The sequence below is a fragment of the Eulemur rufifrons genome, chromosome 8 (assembly GCF_041146395.1).
Source record: "Eulemur rufifrons isolate Redbay chromosome 8, OSU_ERuf_1, whole genome shotgun sequence".
Classification (NCBI taxonomy): Eukaryota; Metazoa; Chordata; class Mammalia; order Primates; family Lemuridae; genus Eulemur; species Eulemur rufifrons.
Window position 1 is genome coordinate 111,602,696 of NC_090990.1, and position 21,232 is coordinate 111,623,927.

The window sequence follows — 21,232 nt, forward strand, 5'->3', positions numbered from 1 at the left end:
CAGGCTATTAGTAAGGCCACTTTTCACTTTAGCTATTTGGACAATTGTTTCCGTTCTTTGTAAAGCAGGTCATTTTCCCTGTCTATTTTGAAATTCTTTTCTTTGTTCAATAGAGGTCCCTTGTGGTGATTTTGAGATGCCAAAGCCCTATTGTTTCAGTGACCCCAAGTTAAAGGGCTGAAAAAGGCCCCTGGGGGACACCAGTTGCTGAAATAGGCCACACATTGGGTGAAGTAGGCCACACACTGCCCCCCAGGTGTCCTGGGGTTTTTGTCGATTGGGAAGGTATTCTCTTTGTTTTTGATGATCCCAAGTAAAAGGGCTGAAATAGGCCTCTCGGGGACATTACTAGGCTAAAATAAGCCATAACTGACCCATACTGACCCCAGATTTGTTTCTTTCTTTTCTTTTCTTTTTTTTTTTTGAGACAGAGTCTTGCTCTGTTGCCCAGGCTAGAGTGCCATAGCATCAGCCTAGCTCACAGCAACCTCAAACTTCTGGGGTTAAGCAATTCTCCTGCCTCAGCTTCCCAAGTAACTGGGACTACAGGTATGCACCACCACACCTGGCTAGTTTTGTTTTGTTTTTTTTTTCTATTTTTAGTAGAGACGGGGGTCTCACTCTTGCTCAGGCTGGTCTCGAACTCCTGACCTCTAGTGATCCCCCTCCCCACCCTCGGCCTCCCAGAGTGCTAGGCGTGAACCACCACTCTGGCCAACTGGATTTGTTTCCTTTCTCTGCAAACTGAACCACCTTGTGTTTTCTTCTTCCTTTTTTCCTACTGCCTTTTCACACTTCTTAGTTCTGATGACCATCTTTACTTGCCCTAAAACTAAGACTTATTTTCCCAGCAGTTGGCTGACTATTGCTCCTTAGGGTGTTTGCTTCCAAGATTCTTAAACTCCAGCCTTACCTTTGGTATCTTAATTTGTCTAGGCTGCTTGAGATCACAAAAACCTATTCTTATGTCTGAGGTCTCTTATTGCGGGCATTCAGGCCGCTACTCTTGCTGTTAACTCGTTTTTCCCTTTGCCCAAACCCTAAGCAGTTTCTTCAAGTCCTATTATAATTTCTTTTTTGGGGGGCCTCAATGTTACATTTGTTCTCAAACTGAAGCCTGTTCTGGCCACCTAGTTCTGTAACATTTGTTTTGCTGTGTTCCTTATACTGGAGGATAGGCTATAGCCTCCATTCCTCTGCACAGATCTATCCTCTAGCTTTTGTGTTTTCTCAGCTGCGCCAGCCTTGACTTAGTAAGGTTTGGCCACTATTGCCTTGTTGACTGGAATAAGAGACAAGACATCTTTAACCAGCATCTGTGTCAAATATTGTTAACTAACCCTCATGGTATTAAGTTACAGGGCCTTGGCTCATGGGTATCTCACACCAAATTCAAGTTAACTGAAGTCGTGTTTTCAGACCCAGGAAAAGACAACAATCAAACTGCTTGCATGAAACAAAGGACCAGGCCTGTATTCAGAGACATTAAGATGCATTTAATAATTTTGCTTCTATCTAAATTGATATAACTTTGTTATTAGATAATGTAACTGTTTAGCTACCTATAAGCTTCATTTTCCTGTCATTATCAGAACTAACTAGTTGGGAACATTTGTCTAGGATTAAACCTGTTTCTCCTGAGCCCCCACGGGTTGGCACAGAGGACCTAGCATGTTCCTGTAAGCCCATAGAAAACCTCAGGTACCTGCTCACAAGGCTGCCTCTCGAAGACAGCAAGAAAGCTAAGTAACACTCATTCAAATGACTAATATGAATGTGCTTGCTCTTCTTTTTTTAATCATTGTTAGTATTTTCCTAATAATTTACTGGTCATCGTTACTTTGCTTGCTTCCTAGTGGCTGGACTCAAGTCACTGTCATAGTTATTAAACAGACTTGCATTTTGCCTTACTTCTTCACCATGCTTACATTACACTCCCTCCTCCTCCTGGAAAAGACCTTTTCTGTCCATCTTGGACATCTTGCATTTTGGCTGAACAGGGACTGGTAAGTGCTGTTGCAAACTCGTCTTGTTGCATTCACATTAATGATTCAGGGGAGGTAGAACAAAGGGCAAACATTTTCCTTCAACAGGCTACATGGCTACGTAACATCAATAACCCCACTGCCCAGACCATCTGGGATTCTATTAGGAGATGTTTGTCCAGTATCATTTGGTTCCTTCCCTTCTTAGGGCCCTTATTAGCTAAACTTCTTTCAATCTCTGGACCATGTTTGTTTAATCCTCTGGTAAAATTTGTATCTTCCATGTTACAGTAATTTCAGTTCAAATTGATGCTAATACAAGGCTTCCAACCCATTCCAGCAATCTATTAAGAACATGGAACCATCCTGCAACTGGGCCCCTTAGACCAAGTTTCTAGAGATTTTTACTTCCCCAATACTAGGCAGGATCTATTCCCATAAAATCAGCAGGAAGAAGCTACAGAAGACAGACTTTGTCCTTCTACAACCCTTTAAGATTAAGGGGGAGTATTATCTCTGAGGGGGGAATGAGACAGAGGATTGGCAGGTATTGCTTTGGCCATTGCTTTGGACACTGCTTCAGGCATGGCTTCAGCTGCGGGCTGCAGTCCACAACCCATGGGCAGAGGACCAGTACTGGTCAGTGGCCTGTTAGGAGCCGGGCCACACAGCACTAGGTGAGCAGCGGGCCAGCCATCAAAATCTGTATTTACAAGCCACTCCCCATCGCTCATATCACCACCTGAGCTCCACCTCCTGTCAGATCAGCAGCCGCATTGGATTCTGCATCATGGTGAATTAGATAATTATTTCATTACATATTACAATGTAATAATAGAAATAAAGTGCACAATAAATGTAATATGCTGAACCATCCTGAACCCCCCCTCCCCCACCATCTGTGGAAAAACTATCTTCCATGAAACCAGTCCCTGGTGCCCAAAAGGTTGGGGACCACTGGCTTCAGGCATTGATTCAGGCATGGCTCTAGGCATTGCTGCAGCATTACCTAAGTCGGGAAGTCTCAAAACAGTTTCAAATTACCTTGATCAAAACAGGATGGAGGCAGGGCAAGTTCCAACCAGTTAGAACCAAGATGGTGGAGAAATAGAGGGTGCCACCCTGATTCCAGGAAAATACCAACCCCGCCATGAATATTCCTCCCTTGTTTAGCCTATAATTATGCCATTGCCCTTAAATACAAGGGCAATGGGAACCAGGGGGCCGGTTCTCTTCTGCAGGGAGAACTTCCCTCTGCTCTGTCTGTGGAGTAGATTTTCTATAGTTTCTGAATAAATCTTGTCTTCACTTTATACTGTCGGCTGGCTCACTCCTGAATTCTTTCTTGGGTGAAGCCAAGGACCACTTGGACCTCAAGAGGCTCCCAGCATTGGGAGCCACTTTTCCTGTATCAATAACCTGTTTCTGCCAAGTGATGACTTGTAGATGGTCTGAGAAGGGGTGATGAGGCTGCTTTTTGATGATAGGATTCAGCTACCAAGACTGTCTCCTTGAGCAGCAGATAATTTAGTTTAATGAATTTGGACAGTTCACTGGATCTGCCCACAAAGTTCCACTCACCTTCCAAAATGCTTCCAAAATAGCACTAGCTGTTATACAGGAGCCAAATGGAAAAAAAGAGAAAAGTAATAAATGACAAGGACCCAGAGATTTCTGCCCTTTCAGAAAAGTCTGAGTGAACTTTTCAAAAGAAATTTTAAACCTTAGGGGGGAATAAAGCTGCTTTTTTCTTTCTTGTTGAGGAAGCAGGCAAAGAAGGATACCCCAAAGACAAGCACACATGTGTGAGGCAGAAGGATCTAGTTTTCAAGGAATTGACAAGGCATTAAGACTGTACTTCCTATTAGTGGTTCCTTGATGTCATTTACACACAGAGTCTCAGAATTACTCTCTAGTCAGGGTCATCAAAAAGCAACTTCTGATGTTCGGTGCCACATCCAGATAACTCCACAGACACAGCCCTACCCTCCAGCTTCAGACCAGACACACACACACACACACACACACACACGCACACACGACAAGCTCCCCTGCCACATGTGTGTGTGTACACACACACACACACAAGCTCCCCTGCGTGTGTACACACACACACAAGCTCCCCTGCCACATGCCTGCGTGTACACACACACAAAGCTCCCCTGCCACATGCGTGTGTACACACACACACACAGACAAGCTCCCCTGCCACATGCGTGTGTACACACACACACACAGACAAGCTCCCCTGCCACATGCGTGTGTACACACACACACACACACACACAGACAAGCTTCCCTGCCACATGCGTGCATGTACACACACACACAAGCTCCCTGCCACATGCGTGCGTGTACACACACACACACACACACACAAGCTCCCCTGCCACATGCCTGCGTGTACACACACACACACACACACGCTCCCCTGCCACATGCCTGCGTGTACACACACACACACAAGCTCCCTGCCACATGCGTGCGTGTACACACACACACACACACACAAGCTCCCCTGCCACATGCCTGCGTGTACACACACACACACACACAAGCTCCCCTGCCACATGCCTGCGTGTACACACACACACACACACACGCTCCCCTGCCACATGCCTGCGTGTACACACACACACACAAGCTCCCTGCCACATGCGTGCGTGTACACACACACACACACACAAGCTCCCCTGCCACATGCCTGCGTGTACACACACACACACACACACACACAAGCTCCCCTGCCACATGCCTGCGTGTACACACACACACACAAGCTCCCTGCCACATGCGTGCGTGTACACACACACACACAAGCTCCCCTGCCACATGCGTGCATGTACACACACACACACAAGCTCCCTGCCACATGCGTGTATACACACACACACACACACACACGCTCCCCTGCGTGTGTACACACACACACACAAGCTCCCTGCCACATGCGTGCGTGTACACACACACACACAAGCTCCCCTGCCACATGCGTGTGTACACACACACACGCTCCCCTGCGTGTGTACACACACACACACAAGCTCCCTGCCACATGCGTGTGTACACACACACACACACACACACACTCTCACGGCGCCACGCCCGGCCCCTCCTGCCCTAGACGGCGCTCTCCCGCCGCGCCGAGCCCTCCTCCCTGCTCCACGCCCCCGGGGCGCAGTGCCCGCGGAGCCAGATGTTCCGTGGGCAGCCCCCTCGGCGGCTGACAGGCAGTCATTACTGTTGCCAGCCCCACATTAGGACAGAATTGAATGGGAGCGGCCCCACCCGCTCGGGCTCCCCGCAATAGCGCCGTGGTGCGGTGCGCGCAGCCGCTCTTTCCCCGCCCCGCCACCTACGTTAGGAGCAGCTCCGCCGGAGGACAGAAGGAGACAAAGGGAGGATCGCAGGTCCCGGGCGGGAAGCGGGGCTGCGCTCCCTCCCCTCCCCCGCCGGGGTAAATAACCGAGAGGACTCCCAGGGCCGCCTGAGGTCAACTGCTCCATAAAAGCAGTGGCTTTCCATCGGCCAGCCTGCTCCTGAACACGGGGACGAGGCTGGGCTGGGGGCCGTGCGGAAAGCTGCAGATTCCTAGGGACTACAGTCCAAATCCTGGCGCCCTCCCCCTCCCCCTGCCCCTCCCCCAGCCTTCTTCTAAAGTCCCGCCGGAGGCCAGGGCGCCAGTCCAGAAAGGGTTAGTTTCCAGGAGTGCTGGACAGACTTCAGCCGGCTCAGGACTGGGGTGGGCAGTGGGGATGGCGAGGGTGGAGAGGAAAGTGGGGAAAGACCAACATCTGGGACACGGTCACTGCCCCTCCTCCCTGCCCAAACCGCAGACGCTGTGGCAGCAGGAAAATCAGAGCGGTTCAGACCAAGAGCGATTGTGCAACCCGCCTGGGGAAGAGCCCAACACTGGACGTGGGAGTGGGGGTGAGAGTGGGGGGCAGAGTCCACTTCAGAGGTGAGACTTAAGTTATTACTAAAAACACATGCATTTAGGGCTCTGGTTTCCACACTACACTTCAACGGAATTAACATCCGTTTTCTGGCTCCAAATCTGCTGAGAATTGGAATTGGAAGCTCTACCCCTGGGCCCCCCAGACTCTCATGGCCAGAGGCACGGTGCCATTGAGGTTCTGGGGTAGTGGCTGTAGATGACAGTGGGTGTGGCAGGAGGCCTTTCATCCAGTCTCCTGAAGTGGCAAGATTCGGCCACTTCCAGGGCGCCTAACAGTAAAATCTAGCTCAGCAAAGGGAGCCCAGCCAAATCCCTAATGTGGCTTAGGGAGTGGGGCTGTGGTGGGAGGAAGAAAATGGAGGGTAACAGGGAGAAATCTGATCTGTGGGCTACCCCAAACAAACACAGGACAGGAATAGTGTGTTTTCCTTTTAATGCAAAATGTTGCAATACAAAACAACGTGGAGAAAGTCCCATTCTTCAGGACACTGCAGGGAGGAGTAAGAAGAGAGGGCAGAGTTGGAAGTCTCCTCCTATTCCTCTCTCCCCTAAGTCACACTGAGGGCAAGAACATGCTAGTCTGCTCCCTGGGGTTGCCCCCATACAAGGGTTTGAGCTCTGGATCTGAGTCATCTTTGGCCTAAAATTTGTTAACGTGGGGCAGGAGAGAAGTGTGAACAGTTTAGTTTTTACTCTTTGCTCTAACAGGATTACTCAAGATCTGGAGTTCCATATGAAATTAAGGGGCCATGAGAATTTGGTTGCCACTAGCTCAAAAATAGGGGATTTGAGCTGCAACTTGCCCACATTTGAAGAATGAGGAGCAGGAAATTAGTGGGAGTATAAATGTACAGGGGTGAGAGAGATTTAAAACACAAGGAGGCTCCTCAAACCTCCTCCTCTTTCTTCCTCATCTCCAGCTTATATACAATCTGGTAGCCATCATCCCAGGCATAAAGCTGGCGCTCTCGGGGGTTATAGCGGAGGCTGGCATGGGCACCATATCTGCGGGGAAAATAAGGGAGTGCTGCCCGTTCAGGGGTGAGGGTACCACTAGCATCAAAGGAGCACTGGATGCGGGCCCGACTAGCAGGGCGGGTGTTATAGACAACATACAGGGTCCCACAGATGACAAAGGCAGCCTCAGCATTCTCCCTGGGACATGGTGTGTCCCACTGCTGCTCTGTGTCCAGTGTCTGTGGATCTAACTTGGCCAGACACAAGTGCCTGTCATCCTCTCGGGTGGCGTAGACAGCCCAAAGGCCTTCCTCATCGGCTGCCAGGTCAATGTACGTGTCTGTTGTCAGGCCATACGGGGGGATCAACCCCTCTGCTGGGAATACTGAGCTGTCCACCACTGTTCGGTTTGCAAGGTGGAATTTGATGAGCTGCAAAGTGTTCTCCAACTCCCCACCCCCTCCAGGTCCTCCAGGAGGCCTCCGGGCATAATAAAGAAAGCCACCATACACCAGCTGCCCTGTGCCTACCCAGGGGAAGGGCACCCGGACTCGGGAAGCTTTCCGGGCAGCCATGGCAAGGGTGAAGTCACGCAGCCTTGGGAAGACAAAGGCTGTGTCATTCTGTGTCCCATCTAACACGTAGATCTTCTCTGTTGGCCCCAATGGATCCTTGGTCCACAGACCAGCTGGGCCACCGAATCGCTTCAGAATCTTCATTGATCTTACCTGAGAGATTGTGTAGCCACAGTCTGGTGGGGAAGGAGAAAAACACAAGAAAAGGAAATAGAGGCAAGAGTTAGATGCCTACAGCATGAATTCCCCCAGGGTGAACTATCTGGAGAACAATGGGCATTTGCTCAGGGGATGCCTCTACTCTCATGGAGAATTGAGAAAGAGAAGACACCACAGGGACCTGGGTCTCCAGAAACTCTCCTTAATGGACCAGAGATTTCCTTAGTATAGATCCCAGAAGATAGAGCCACAGTGGGCCAGGACAGAGAGAAAAAGAAGCAAGGAAGAATACAGGTTCTGAGAGTGTTAGGAGCCTGCTTTCAGATCACTTACCTGTCACCATATCGTACTTCTCATTTCTTCTGCCCTTGCTTTTGGTCCCAGGCCCTCCAGTCACCTTCTCGTCAAACTCTACACAGGGTAGAGCTGGGTTCTGGGTCTCCAGATAGTCAACCTCCCGCTCCAGACGGTCTACTCTCCCTGAGATGGTGTCAGCCTCAGTTCTGAGTGCCTCCCGCTCCTTCTCTGCCACCTCCAGCAGTGGCAGCATCTTGTTCTTGAAGTCCCGCAGCTCTGCGGCATGCCGACTACTCTGGTCCTGGCACTGGGCCAGCCGTTCCTGAAGGGATGGGGGCCCGGGAGGGAGGCTGCAGGGTTACAACTTCCAGGCAGGGAGAGGCCCAACCAGGGAGTCAGGAATGGGAAAAAGAGCAAACTCAGCCAGGCTTCAATATCCCCTTCTACTCCCACAGAAAAGGAAACCAGATGTTCAGAGGTGCAAAATGTGCAAAGAGCCCGGCTCAGATTCACCTAGGCCCCTGCCCGGATCCCTGTCTCCAACCTGTGTTCTCTGTGAGCAGGGCCACTGAGTCATCTTGAGTCTCCAGGGAGGTCTAAGTGCGTGAAGGTGGGAAGGGGTCTCTACTCCATTATACAATTCTGCTCTAGGGAATTAAGGCACTACAGACCTCAAACTGTTAAAAAGCAGGCAGCTGCAGATTCTCTGGGAACCTGCAACTTCAATAGAATCATCAACTCCTCCTGAGATGCATCCCCACAATCTTGGCTCTCATTTTCTTTCATGCCCTTATCCCACCTAATCCTGGGGGTAAAATACAAAGGTCTATTTGCTTTGGAATTGTTCTATGTGGGGAAAGAGGAAAGCTTATAATTTTGAGGATCCTCTTATTAAAAGACAGAATTTTCTGTAGGTTCTTACACAGCCCTACCTTGTCTTCCCCAGACCCGTGACAAACTGGTTGAACCAACAGAAGATGTGGAATCCTTCCAGGCTGGGCTGGAAAGGAGTCCCTCACCTCTAAGGCAGCTAGTCGGCGTTCCATGTACTCCACAAGGTGGTGCTGCTGTCCTCGAAGGGGTCCGGACCATGACAAAAGGAACAAGATGAGGAGAGGAGTGCTGGGCCCCATGGCAGCCTGGAGAGTGCGGCCAGAGTAGAACGAGTGTGCAGTCAGTCGGCCTCTTCCCCTCAAGCCCGCCGGTTAGCTTTGGAGGCGGGGTGGGGGCGGCGCCTTCTCTTTCTGATCTCTGGGTCTCTCTCACTACTCTGGAATGCTTTCACAGTCTCTTTACAACCCCCACCCCCTCCTTTCCGCCTGGACTGATCAAATACAGATGGCCTCATTGCACAGCAGCCAGAAGCCTTAACCACCTCCCGCCTAGGCTGTAGGCTCCCTTGGAGGGGAAAGAGATGGAAACCCAAAGGCAGAGGCCTTCTGGGCAGTCAGTCACCCAGGGAAAGGACCTAGATGCCTGCCGGAAGCAGAAACCCCAGAGAAAACTCGGCAAACTCTATTCCTTGATTTAGGAGAATGCTTCCAGTGTTGACTTCTTAAGAAACTGACATCCTTCATGAATCCTTCCCGTTCCCTGGAATAATAGAATGGATTGTTTTTTGCCTTGTTTAGTGGAAGCTGGAAGCAGAGTAAATGAGGTTGGTGGGGAGAAAGAAGGGGAAAAAAAAGGCTAAAGTGGTTAAGTCTAACTTCTGCAGCTCATTGGCGCCACCTTGTGCTGAGCACCTGGTGTCATCTCTCACGATTAAGAGAAACCAAGGCTTAGACTTCACTGTATGTGGAATATTTTCCACAAAGCAAGCCAAGTAGATTCAATTTACAGGCGTTTTCCTCACTAAAATGCAGATTTCCCCACAGAGGACCTAAGTACTACTTTGGGGACTACGCCAATCTCTCTGATTTAGCCCGAAGAAGAGAATATAACTGAGGTAAAAAACAGGTCATTGAGAAGTTAGTAACTCTTAATTATCTGGAAGTGAGACTGACAGCAGAGCCATTCTATATGGCTTTCCTTTGCCTGAAAGTGGCCAAGTTATTCTCTTACCAAAACTGAGGAGTGTTCAGCAAGTTCACACTAATTTACATTCATTTTTTTAGGAAAAAATTAAAATATATATGTATGTTGCAGTCTAAATCAAAATAAAAGTATTCTGACCTCCCTACTACTGGGAGAAAACAGACTATTGATCATTACTCCTAGTTATGGTCCAAAAGGGTATTTCGAGGTATTTCTCATTTCTGTATCCCAACTAGGACTGCAGGAGCTCAGAATGAATTAATAGCCACTATAACGTAGACTTGGCCTAAAACACATGTGTCAAAAAAGTCCAACAAATACAGCATTTATTCAGAGACTTGCAGTGAATAATCTAGACAAACTCCTGTTTCTTTATGAGGAGAAATTTTATTCACTTTAGAATGAAGAGAAATCTGATCAGAGGTGCTCTGGCCTCTACACTGCTCTAACCGTACAACTTGAAAGGAGGGAAAAAATAGCATCTTCCTGTGGTGACTCCTATTTTCATTCTGCTACTTTTAGATGTTTGGTGAAATATGCTAGGAATTATCCTGTCTCAGAAGTTTCCTACCTCTTTCAAAGGGTCAGATCCAGACAATCTTAAAGTAAAGGGCCATAGACACTACATTCTTGTGAAGTATTCCCTATAAAAACCCTATTCATTTCCATTATTGATATTTGTACGGAGAAAGAAATTATCTCTAATACTCTACTCATGTTCAAATGCAGGGTGTTTAGCCACTCCAAAGATGTCATCTGATGATCCCCTTTGTACCCCATAAGAGAAGTCAAAAACAGCCACGTGAATCAGAAAATTTACCCATTTTATTGATGCATTGCAATTGCTCTACATTTTACCATATTATGTAGAAAATACTGAAAATACAAGCTACTTTGTAAAACCAAAGACAAACATTGAATCCAAAGATAAACTATGTTTTACACAATGGACCCTTTTCCCATAGTTAGTATTAAATTTTAAATATCTATTTCTTTTGTTAAAATGATTATTTTACATACTCCCTAAGTACATCTGCATTACAAACATAGCTCAGTAATTCTCAGAAACTATCTGTTTCTAGAGGCTTGTTGTAAACGAAAGCGCACAACCAGAAAAGGGAGAAAGCAAAAAAATGTTTAAATCACACACAATAACTAGCATATCAAATACATTTAATAAAGTAGGAATTCCATTGCAATATCAAGGATTCAAAGCAGAAATACTAACATTACATAAATGTACATATAATGTACTGCTACATGTAGTGAGATTATTTTTCAAGCTGAATTGAAACCACACATTATATAAAGTTTAGCAACAAACAACCATGTAGACATGCTGCACCATCCATCAGTTTAAAAAAAAATCAAAATAGGAAGCAGGCTCGGGCCATTCCTGTCACTGAGAGGCAATTTCATTTCCTATCCTAAAACAAACCATCTCAACTAGATTTTTGCATAATAATGCTGAATAAAACACACATTACTGTGCTTGCCTGGCTAAGGGCAGTCAAGTTTAGCCCCTCTAGCGGAGGACGATGGATGAGCAATCACAAAAACAGGCTCGGAATGGCCAGAACAGTTTGAAATGGAGTAATTATTCCTGGGGTTGGTATTTCAGCTGAGCACTGAGAGTGTTATCACCTCCTGGGAGCTATTAAAAACTACGGAGTGATCAAGTGTCCGGATGAGCCTAACCCTTCCCCACTTCCTCTCTCACCTGGAAGGGGAGAAGCTGGAAATGCAAGTTCTGAGAGAGGACTTAAAGCCTTAAGCTGGTTTGAGGTCAGGCCACTGTGACCCAGGCCAGCTGCTCGCTAAATTCATGGGGCTTACCCCATGCTGTCAGGGCCAGCAGTGTTAAGCCTCAGGGACAGAATCTAAAGCCACATTGAGCATATACACATTCAGCAGACACAGGTGGGTGTTTATCTTGGTAGATCTGAAATGCCAGTTTGCAGAGTAAGACTGAAAATCTCTAAAGTTTTTAAAGCCACACACTGCTAGTCAGGTGACTAAGGTAATGATAGAGGCTCTTGTATTACCTTTTCCCATGGAGTTAGACTCCTATCTTAAATGGTATCTACTTATTGGACTGGGGAGCAGGAGTGGGGTTTTGTTTTGTTTTTCTGCATCTCATTTCTTTAAAAAACAACAAATCTTATCCTTTGTAGAGGAAAGATAAGGAACAAAAAATGTTTCCATTAGAAACTAGACCTGTGTTTGAACAAGAAAATCAGAATGTGCTTGGCAAAAATGAGACACAGAGACCACACACACTGACCAGAAAACTGTATAACACTAGTGACAGAAACTATACAAATTGCTTGGCTGTCTTGACCAATATAGTACTAAAATACAACTCAATATAATGATGAAAAAAATACAGAAAACACATGTTCCTGGTAGGCTGTACTGACTACCTGCCCCATCTTGGAAGCCCTTACTCCTTACAATAAAGAATCTCCAAATACTTTGACAGCTCCTCGGTGTTCAACCTGGTACAGAGCTTGCTGACCAGGCTCCAGAAATCTCCCATCTCCATCCTGCACCTCCTTAACACCATCTCTGCACAGAACCACTCCTAGAATTATCTCTCAAATATATGATTTTCAATTCAGATGGAACACATCTGTATCTTAGGGTTAACCTTCTTCCTCCAAATCCTTTATGGGCAGGAATGTCCCCATCCCCAGTACCTTCCACTTGACCCAGATCCATGCAGGAGCTGAGAATACAAGGACAATTTCACAGCTTGAAGGGCCCCAAGAATATACAAAGTTGTTTAAAAGAAACCTCAAAAGCCCCAATGACTCAACAGGCTTTGGTTCCTTCTTGATATTCTTCACTGGCTAAGAAACCTTTCTGTGAGTTCCTTGTCACCAGTGGCACAACAAAACTCCTCCTCAGAGTATGGGAACATGGTAAGCAATACAACAGGCTCTTTGGTATAAACACATCTGTTATATGCTTTTCTTTTTCAACAAGCAAATATTTTACTAGGAATGTCAACTATTTGCAGGAAGAACTGCCACATGGGAAAAGGAAAAAATGTCTCATTCTAAAAACGATTGCACATACTTTAAAAAAAAAAAAAGGAAATGCATATTTAATATTAGCTTGACTCCTCTCACCTGCTTCCTGAATTCTCACAGAAGCAAGGTAGCAACGCACAGTGAGAGAGCCACATAGGAAAAATGCTTCTGTGAGGACTCAGCTGAGAATCCAAAATGGAAAGGGGTAGAGGTGATGGTAAAGGAGAAAAGCTGCTGTTTTTACTTTTCGATGTCAGCAGGGAAACTGAGAACAATGCATTTACACAACACAGCTACTAATCCTGTTCTGATGAATCCCAGTGAACAGCATAGGGTCCACCGGGGCTTGCTGGTCCATCCTAAGGCAAGCTCACTGTAAACTCTATAAACCACTACGTTATCATATAAGGCACTACAATAAGGGAAGGAGGGAGAAAGGGAAGAGACACACACTGAACAACTCCTCACCAGACACACCTGTGCAAAACAATTCCAAGGGTCTCCTCTCCTTGCAGGCAATGCCCCTGCTCATTCAGCACTACAGTAATATGCTCTAATATAATTGCAATTAGTTCACATACATTCCAACAAGTATCAGTTCATTTTGGTTTAAATACAATGGAGACAAAAATTCCATCTCCGGGGTAACACTGGAGGATCAGATACACACTACACAATTCAAGTGTAATCACTACACATTTGATTACAAATAACATTTTGGGTTAGCAGGAAAAATTGCTTGTTATATTTTTCTAATCAATATGTACATATTTAATTATGCAAAATATTAAAACACCACCATTACAAAACTTCTAAAATATTTTTAAATTCAGTAATAAATTTTTAAAATATTTTTTGCAATTCCTACATGCACTTATTATATAAGTCTTAATAAGAGAGCATTCAATTTGCTGCTGGCATACAAAGGAAGCTACTTTAAAGTATAAAAGCTATACACAAGAACGTTCTTATCTGGTTTCAGATTTTTTAGCTTTCTCCCCAAACAAATCACATAAAACAGAAGGGAGAGACAAAGGAAACACACAGACGTGTATTATTGAAAATTCATACTAATCTTTAGGCAAGGCTCATCAATGCCAACAACCTTTAGGCAAAGCTCATCACTAGTATCTCAAATAGAGATTTTGCATATAATAAAATAACCACCACCATACAATTATCACCTTAATGGCTTTTCCAATGATAAAATTTAAGCTGAATCAGAGGGAGGACTTTTAAAAAATAATTTAAAAAATAATTCATGGTGCTTTCACCGTAGGTATGGATTCTTTCACACTAAGTTACCAGCAAATGGTGAGCTGCCTTTTTAACACCACTTTATAATAAACACAGAAGCAACTGAGAGAATCCCAATAGTAACACAGAGTAATATGTAACCAGTTTTACAAAAATAATAATTGCCCATTAAGGATAATGTGACATAAAAACAAAACTAAAACACTAAGTTTACATGTCCCACGAACAAAGATGAAATTTTGAGGAGAAATGCCTGATATTAAAATATAGACTTACATAAGCTGAGTTTAAAATGAAATAGGCAAATAAGTCTCAGTTTTTAAACAAACAAAAAGTAATGATTTTTCTTTTCTCACTTGTTACCAGATTTAAGTCCTTCTATCAGCATTTTTCCTCTGACCAGCAATCACAATAAAACAAAGTTAAATAAAGAGGGGCTTCATATGTTTTTAAAAGCATTTATAGAAATCAAGTCAGAGAGACAAGATATTTTTTCAAAGGGTAACTTCAGAGCAATCTCTCTTCCTTGGTAACTGCAGAAGATGGGCATCTGAACTCTTCCAAATACCAAAAATGCTGTCACAAAAATAAAGAATTTTAAAATAGGGCAAACTTTGGGAGACTACAACAATGCAGTCAACACTGAGACAGGTTCCCCCAGAGAAAAACTTTCTGCTTCAGTGGGCCCCTGCAGAACAAGTTGCTGGCTAAGAAGTTTCAAGAGAGAGTAAGGGAGGAGCTCACCACAGCCCATTATTAAGAATTCAGGAGTAGGCCAAGAGCAGGCAGCCATGACTCCTCCTCCCTCATGCTCATCAACTACAAGTAGGAATACTGGCTGATCTTGGTAGGACTCAGCGGGTATCCAGTGTAAATTGTTGAGCCTCGGGAAGACCCAATGTAGGACTGGGTGGCAAACTGGTGTTGGTATTGAGCAGGGGCCACATTGGCAGAAGTAAGAAGGCTGGGCCCAACACTGACAGGGACCTGGTGCACCAGAGTGCTAGGGTGAGTGGTATAGGCTGCAGCATGCCTTGAAGAGCCCTGGGGAGAGAAAAGATGAGCAATGGAACTGGTGGAGCCCAGTGCAGCAGCAGAGGTGGGGGCAGCATACGTATACAGGTGAGCCTGGCTTGGCAGGTGAGCAGGGGCTGGGGCCAGATGTGGGTGCCCCGTCGAATGTAGTGGGCTGCCATGCTGGAAAGCGTAGGGGGCTTGGGAGAGTGGGGCCACAAACGCCTGCTGCCTGCGGGGGGCAGGGTTGCTGCTTCTCTCCTGCGAGGTTGGAGCTGCCGATGACTGCTGGTTCTGGAAAGAGGAAGAAGGGAGTGAAGAATCTTGAGGTCACTCTGGCTCAGGGTACCAAAGGCCAAAGTAAGAGTCGAGGTCCTGACTTGTACTGTTTCTGGACTGCTACAGCACAGAATCTCCCAGACTGGCAGTCAGTGCTGTCAGAAGTCAGCCACCCATCCCTCTGCCTCTTAGCGGAACAGATCCTAACCCAGTTCAGGTTAACAGCAGTTTGCTCTTAAGAACAACAGAGGAAGGGGGAGAACCAATGGTTCATAGGGTTCCCCACTCGTGCAAGTTAACAACTATCGACTCAACTCACCCTATTCTGGCATCAGTGAATTTGAATTTTTCCTAACCTTTCTTTCTTTCCATTGTTTTCTTTTGTTCTCCTCTGAGTTCTTCATATCCCTTTTGAAACGTGGAGCCTAAAACACATGCACTTACATCTGCACTCGCACGTGCGCACTCTCTCTCACAGTTACACCCTCACATGGACACTTTCTCACTACTGGTAGACATACAAGCACCAGAATTTTAGCTGAAGAAAGAGTAAACACAAATGGAATAAAATGACCCTCACCACCCCATCGGATCAGATGGGCGGTGAAGGGGGATCCCCAAATCCCAGACTCTAGCAACAGGTAGGACTAGAACCAGTTGAATAAATGGTCAAAAAGCTTTTCACTGTCTCTTGACTTAAGTAAACAGTGTTAGGTTCAGGTTATTTATGGCCTGGGAGATAAAGGAAAAGAATCTTGTCTCAAAGCATGTGGTGGTACAGAAACAGGCATGCCTAAGGCATCCTGGGCTCTTTCTAAATTCCAGACATTTCTCTAATCTTCCAGATATACTATGGAGGCCTGATGGAAAATCTGGACTGTACATCCTGAACACATAGACTGAATGAAGAGACATAGCATGTGCAGATATGACGCAGGCCACAGAACATCAAATTGTTTGACACAAAAGGGGCTTCATGTGGCTTTATTCAGCAGTCCAGCCAGAAGCAGAGTTCTCCAGAGAGTAACAACAGGGGGGGCCCCAAACAGAAGGCAGCAGCCCCTAGCGCTTACCTGGCTAAGGTTGAGTGGCTGTGCCGCACTGGTCCCCCCGCGTTGAGCTCGATACCCTGTGGGGGTGATACAGCATCCAGATGACTGCCCACTTACTGAGGCCACTGGCTTGGTCTTATTGCTCAGGAGACCTAAAAAAGGGTCAGGGCTTAGTTAGTGATGCACAGATACCTCCTCAGTATCACTGAGCTAACCTCAGATGGTTATTAATCAGTCCACATTTGTAGTAGTTTGCAAGAGTTAAGGCCTCACGTGTACCTTACTTCCCCAATTCCATTTACACCAGAACAACAGAAACTGTATCACCAATTTCTTTTCTTTCTTGGCATAAAACTCCACAAAGGATCTTCAAAAGGTTCACTTGAGTAATTATTACCTAATCTCCTCTTATGGACAAGGAATTATTAGAAATGCAAGCATAAGTAAGACATAGTCCCTACCTGCAAAGAGCCTACAGTTTGATGTAGAAAGGGATTAAACAAGGACATAAATGACAATGGAATACTGGCCGATCTTGGTAGGACTCAGTGGGTATCCAGTGTAAATTGTTGAGCCTCGGGAAGACCCAATGTAGGACTGGGTGGCAAACTGGTGTTGGTATTGAGCAGGGGCCACATTGGCAGAAGTAAGAAGTGAAGCTCAGAAAGATATTGGTAATTCTTAGGATTTTTAAGTGTCAAAAGTGTTTAAAGACATGCAAGATTCTATCCTGTTGGGTACTTACTGTCTTCAAATTCTAAGAAATTATAGGACAGTTGAATATAAAATTTTGCTTCCTTCTGTGTTCCCATGAGGAAAACTGGAGCATTTATTCAGTGACTTGGAGTAGCCTATATTCTTTGGACCCATGAGTGGATAGAGGTCCTAATAATTCTATTCAGTAGCCTCACATCAGGAACTTCTCCCTTGTCTGCAATGGACTGTTGTCTACTTCTGAGGAGAAGAGTCACACTGAGGCTTAACACAGTATCTTTAAGTCAGAAGCTGTTTATTATGCCTATGGAAGTAACATAATCCATAACAAAACATTATTTATGCAAGTATGGCACAGATGGCTATGCTGACAGCAAAATTCATGCTCCCCTTCCTTGGTGTAAAGTTGCCACTGAGAAGCAGCTGCCTAGACAAGACTACATTTCCTCAGCCCCTTGATTCTAAGTGGGGCCATGTGAGATGTGTTCACATTTCCAAGCTAAAGAGGTTAAGAAATGTGTGTGCCTCCTCCAAACTTTCTTTCTCCTTCTGACTGTTGAGGTCCTGACTTGTACTGTTTCTGGACTGCTACAGCACAGAATCTCCCAGACTGACAATGAGTGCTGTCAGAAGTCAGCCACCCATCCCTCTGCCTCTTAGCAGAACAGATCCTAATCCAGTTTAGGTTAGGATCTGGATGCTCAAGCCTCTGGTCCTAACTCATTGAAGGCCTACCAACCAGGAACACTTGCACTGGGAGGTTATATGAGTGAGAAGTAAAGTTCTATTATGTTAAGCCACAGAAATTTGGGATTTGTTACTGTAGCTAGTATTACTCAACTAACATAGTAACTGAACCAGAGAGCCTAAACCCAGTATCTAACAGAGCAAAAAAGATGAAGGTAATTAGGTTGATAATAAAACCAACAAAAGCATCATTGCTATGCCATTGAGCAAGAAAAAAATCTAAAGGATGTAACTGTTTTCTAAAACACTTTTGCAGTCATTTTTAATACTGTCAAGTCCTGTCCACATCTAGATTGAATGTGTTTCTGAGACTAAAATGTCATTTTTATATTAACCCAAGGAAAATAAATATAGGAAGATAAACTGATAACCAAAAATATTTTCACACAGCAGGGAAATGATTTCTGAATTAAGTACGCTTTAAGAACATCTATGCCCACTGGTCTCTACCACTAACATAAGCAGATTATAGCAAAATATTAAGCATATATACATCAAAGGAGAATTCAACACTAGCTGTGAGACATACTCACCTGAGGCCTGGGTTGCTACAGTGCAGTCACCAAGCTGAGTTTTCAGTGGAGGCACAATGATGGTGCGGGTGCCAGTGCCATCTGCCACAACTCTGCCGGGCCCCTCCAAAAGGGGTCCACTATTGCCCCGGAGAGCACTCAGATTATCAGTGGAATAAGGGCTGCTCAAAGAAGAATCAGAGTCTGGAGAATCATTGACAGTGACATAACTGATGACATTTGACCTCGGCTTTAGGCCAGAGCTGAAGAGAAGAAAAATACATAAAAATTCAATTACCCCTTTAAGCAATGTTTCTGAGATGGTCTCTGGTCCTCCCATGATAACGATGATGATAACGATGGTAATAATAATAACAGCAGCAGGAAACTTCTAAGTGCTTATTATGTATCAAGCACTATTCTAATGTTCTACATATATCTCACTGAATCCTTACAGCAATCCTATGAAGTGGGTACTATTATCCCCATTTTGCAGATGAGGAAACTGAGGCACAAGGAGATTAAGAAACGTGTCCAGTCACACAAGTGATAAGTAATAAAGACGGGATTCATACCCAGAACAGAATGTCTCCAGAGTCCACACCTCTAACACCTACTTCGTGTTGCCTCTTCGCCATTCCTATTCACAGTTATTTCACTAATATTCTTCAAACATCACTTTTTTTAATATCATCCTTCTAGACCATTGATTCCTTATTATATCTACCCAAACTTCTGACCACATTCTTTTTTTTTTTTTTTTAAAGGTTCCTTCACTAACTGATTCCCACGTTACTAACTTTAGCTTTTCCTTGGTTTTTGATAGGCTTGGCTCCAGTCAAAGCAATCATGCCGGTTATGCCTCATACAACACTTTTGCCACGATTATGCCATTTAGAAGGTTTACTTTTTCTCTTTCCCAAACTGGTTTAATGACCACTTTCAAAACTTAGTTTCAAGTCCACCATCTTACAAATGGTCTCTTTGACCTAATGAGCTCTAAATTTACTCCAAATTTACTCTTTCAAATTTATTTAAACATCACTTATATATTATTTTCATGTATGAATCCTATCTTTTCAGGTAAAAGCAGGGTTATTCCCTCTTCTACATGCCTAACACCAAAAGCCCAGGGAAGAATACAACATAGAACAATCAAGGCAGTTGATTATGTTCATACTAAGAGAGAGATGTGTATCCAGTTTTTAAACTTACCCAATCCCTTTTAGTTAACTTCTCAGTTAAGGACTCGGACTAAGGTATTAGGATAAGAGGAAACAATCTGGTAATTAATTTCTTAAGTTTTCAGACCATATAGCAAAAGGGAAAAGGACGACAGCCCTACTTAAAGTTCTACCTCTTCCCAAGAGGCCTTTTCAGATTAAGAAATTACACAAATTTCAAATAATTTCTTATCTACCTACTCATTCCAATTAACTTCATTTATATGCTTCTGTTAGGGTTATCTGTTTTCAGACTATAAAAATAAAGTTCCTTGAAGGCAGGGATCATGTCTGTAGTATAATGTACATTTCAAGCCCCAGTAGCTTATCAACTTAATACTATAAACCTGCTCTCTAACATATCTGGAAAGACTGATATAACTGATGAACATGTATAATAGTATTAAAAAAAACCTGACAATGCTTAATTATGAAAACTTAAGGCATTTTGGCTGACTCATCCAAGGCTACCCTTCCACAATACTTTTTGGTCCTTTCTTTCATAGCCAAAACTATGCCACTTGCCTGAAGCCAAAAACCAAAGAGCCTAGGAACCATTCATCTCTCTTACCTATTGGGCTTATATTTGTTGTCCTCTTCCTCATCGGTGTCACTTCGTATAGTGATGACACTCACAGGAGGGCTGGGAGTATCTGGAATGATGATTGGCTGATGCTGATCTTGGACAGGGACTAGGGAATTATAAGAAGATGTGGTGCGGAGGGGACTACTCCCAACCAGAGAATAGACTTGGGAAGGCAGAACATCCAGAGAGGACCTGTAGGAAAAGTTCACGAGGAAAGATGATTCAGTCTTTAGCCTCCCAAACTGTACACCTTTCCCTCAGTCTGCTCTCCAATTTGCTCTTTGATTCCTTTTTACCTAATCATTAAACTAATACACTTAACTATAAAAGTTCCAATGAAAATCAAACTAACCACTCTGGCCAGAGTTTCCAGGGACAAAAACACTAAAAAAAAAAAAAAAAAAGAAATTGTACTTTTGTAAGCCCTTTACTCTGTGGTTAAAGTTCACACTGTAAAATGGGCAGAAAAATAAAAACATCATAAAGAAGGCCTGGAACATCATAACCTGGGCACACTTGGTGTGCATGCCCAGATGAAAATATTGCCTCTTCCTCAATTTGGCAGGTAGTTGCTACTTCATACCAAAGTGTCTATATCACAACACTCCCAATACCAGGCAACATATCTGGCACATTTTTAACTATCAGCTCTAACACAGACTTACTTGGAAGACACTGGAGCAGACTGCTTATTTTTCTTCGAAGGAAGAGAACTGGATTGTTGTCTGACAACATGGGCAACGCCAACATTCAAGGGCTGAGCAGTAGCCAATGTCACGTGGTTAGTCAGCAAGGATGGCTGTTGCATGATAGTGCTGTACTGGTTGCCATGAGAGTGGGCATTC

General features: G+C 44.7%; 2 protein-coding genes across 4 annotated transcripts in view; both read right to left on the bottom strand.

Annotated features, from left to right (window-relative positions):
• Positions 1 to 6,360: 6,360 nt before the first annotated feature.
• On the bottom strand, positions 6,361 to 9,109 carry OLFML3 (olfactomedin like 3). 2 transcript variants are annotated; one of them, XM_069478949.1, is made up of 3 exons: positions 8,951 to 9,109; positions 7,968 to 8,253; positions 6,361 to 7,651 (listed from the first exon to the last, which is right to left on the bottom strand). In XM_069478949.1, exons 1-3 carry the CDS (start codon positions 9,062 to 9,064, stop codon positions 6,831 to 6,833), a joined length of 1,221 nt encoding a protein of 406 aa, XP_069335050.1. In that variant the 5' UTR covers positions 9,065 to 9,109; the 3' UTR covers positions 6,361 to 6,830. The 2 variants fall into 2 exon arrangements, with proteins under 2 accessions (XP_069335050.1, XP_069335051.1); XM_069478950.1 differs by lacking the exon at positions 8,951 to 9,109 and adding an exon at positions 8,444 to 8,530 and having other exon boundaries at positions 6,379 to 7,651; positions 7,968 to 8,254.
• Positions 9,110 to 10,821: 1,712 nt separating this feature from the next.
• HIPK1 (homeodomain interacting protein kinase 1) overlaps positions 10,822 to 21,232 on the bottom strand; it is a 45,162-nt gene continuing 34,751 nt past the window's right edge. Inside the window, exons 12-16 of one of the 2 annotated variants that reach the window (XM_069480807.1) lie at positions 21,053 to 21,232; positions 20,373 to 20,579; positions 18,600 to 18,841; positions 16,627 to 16,682; positions 10,822 to 15,568 (exon numbers count right to left, since the gene is read on the bottom strand). In XM_069480807.1, the coding sequence (XP_069336908.1) occupies positions 15,080 to 15,568; positions 16,627 to 16,682; positions 18,600 to 18,841; positions 20,373 to 20,579; positions 21,053 to 21,232 (1,174 nt within the window). In that variant the 3' untranslated portion in view covers positions 10,822 to 15,079. Of the gene's footprint in view, positions 15,569 to 16,626; positions 16,758 to 18,599; positions 18,842 to 20,372; positions 20,580 to 21,052 lie in introns of both variants that reach the window. The other variant, XM_069480806.1, reaches the window with a different exon arrangement.

Coding starts and splice junctions, on each gene's coding strand:
- OLFML3 (XM_069478949.1), bottom strand. CDS start 9,064: ATGGGGCCCAGCACTCCTCTCCTCATCTTGTTCCTTTTGTCATGGTCC. Junction 8,254..8,950: donor GCCGACTAGCTGCCTTAGAG/GTGAGGGACTCC, acceptor CCATCCCTTCAG/GAACGGCTGGCCCAGTGCCA. Junction 7,652..7,967: donor GAAGTACGATATGGTGACAG/GTAAGTGATCTG, acceptor CTTCCCCACCAG/ACTGTGGCTACACAATCTCT.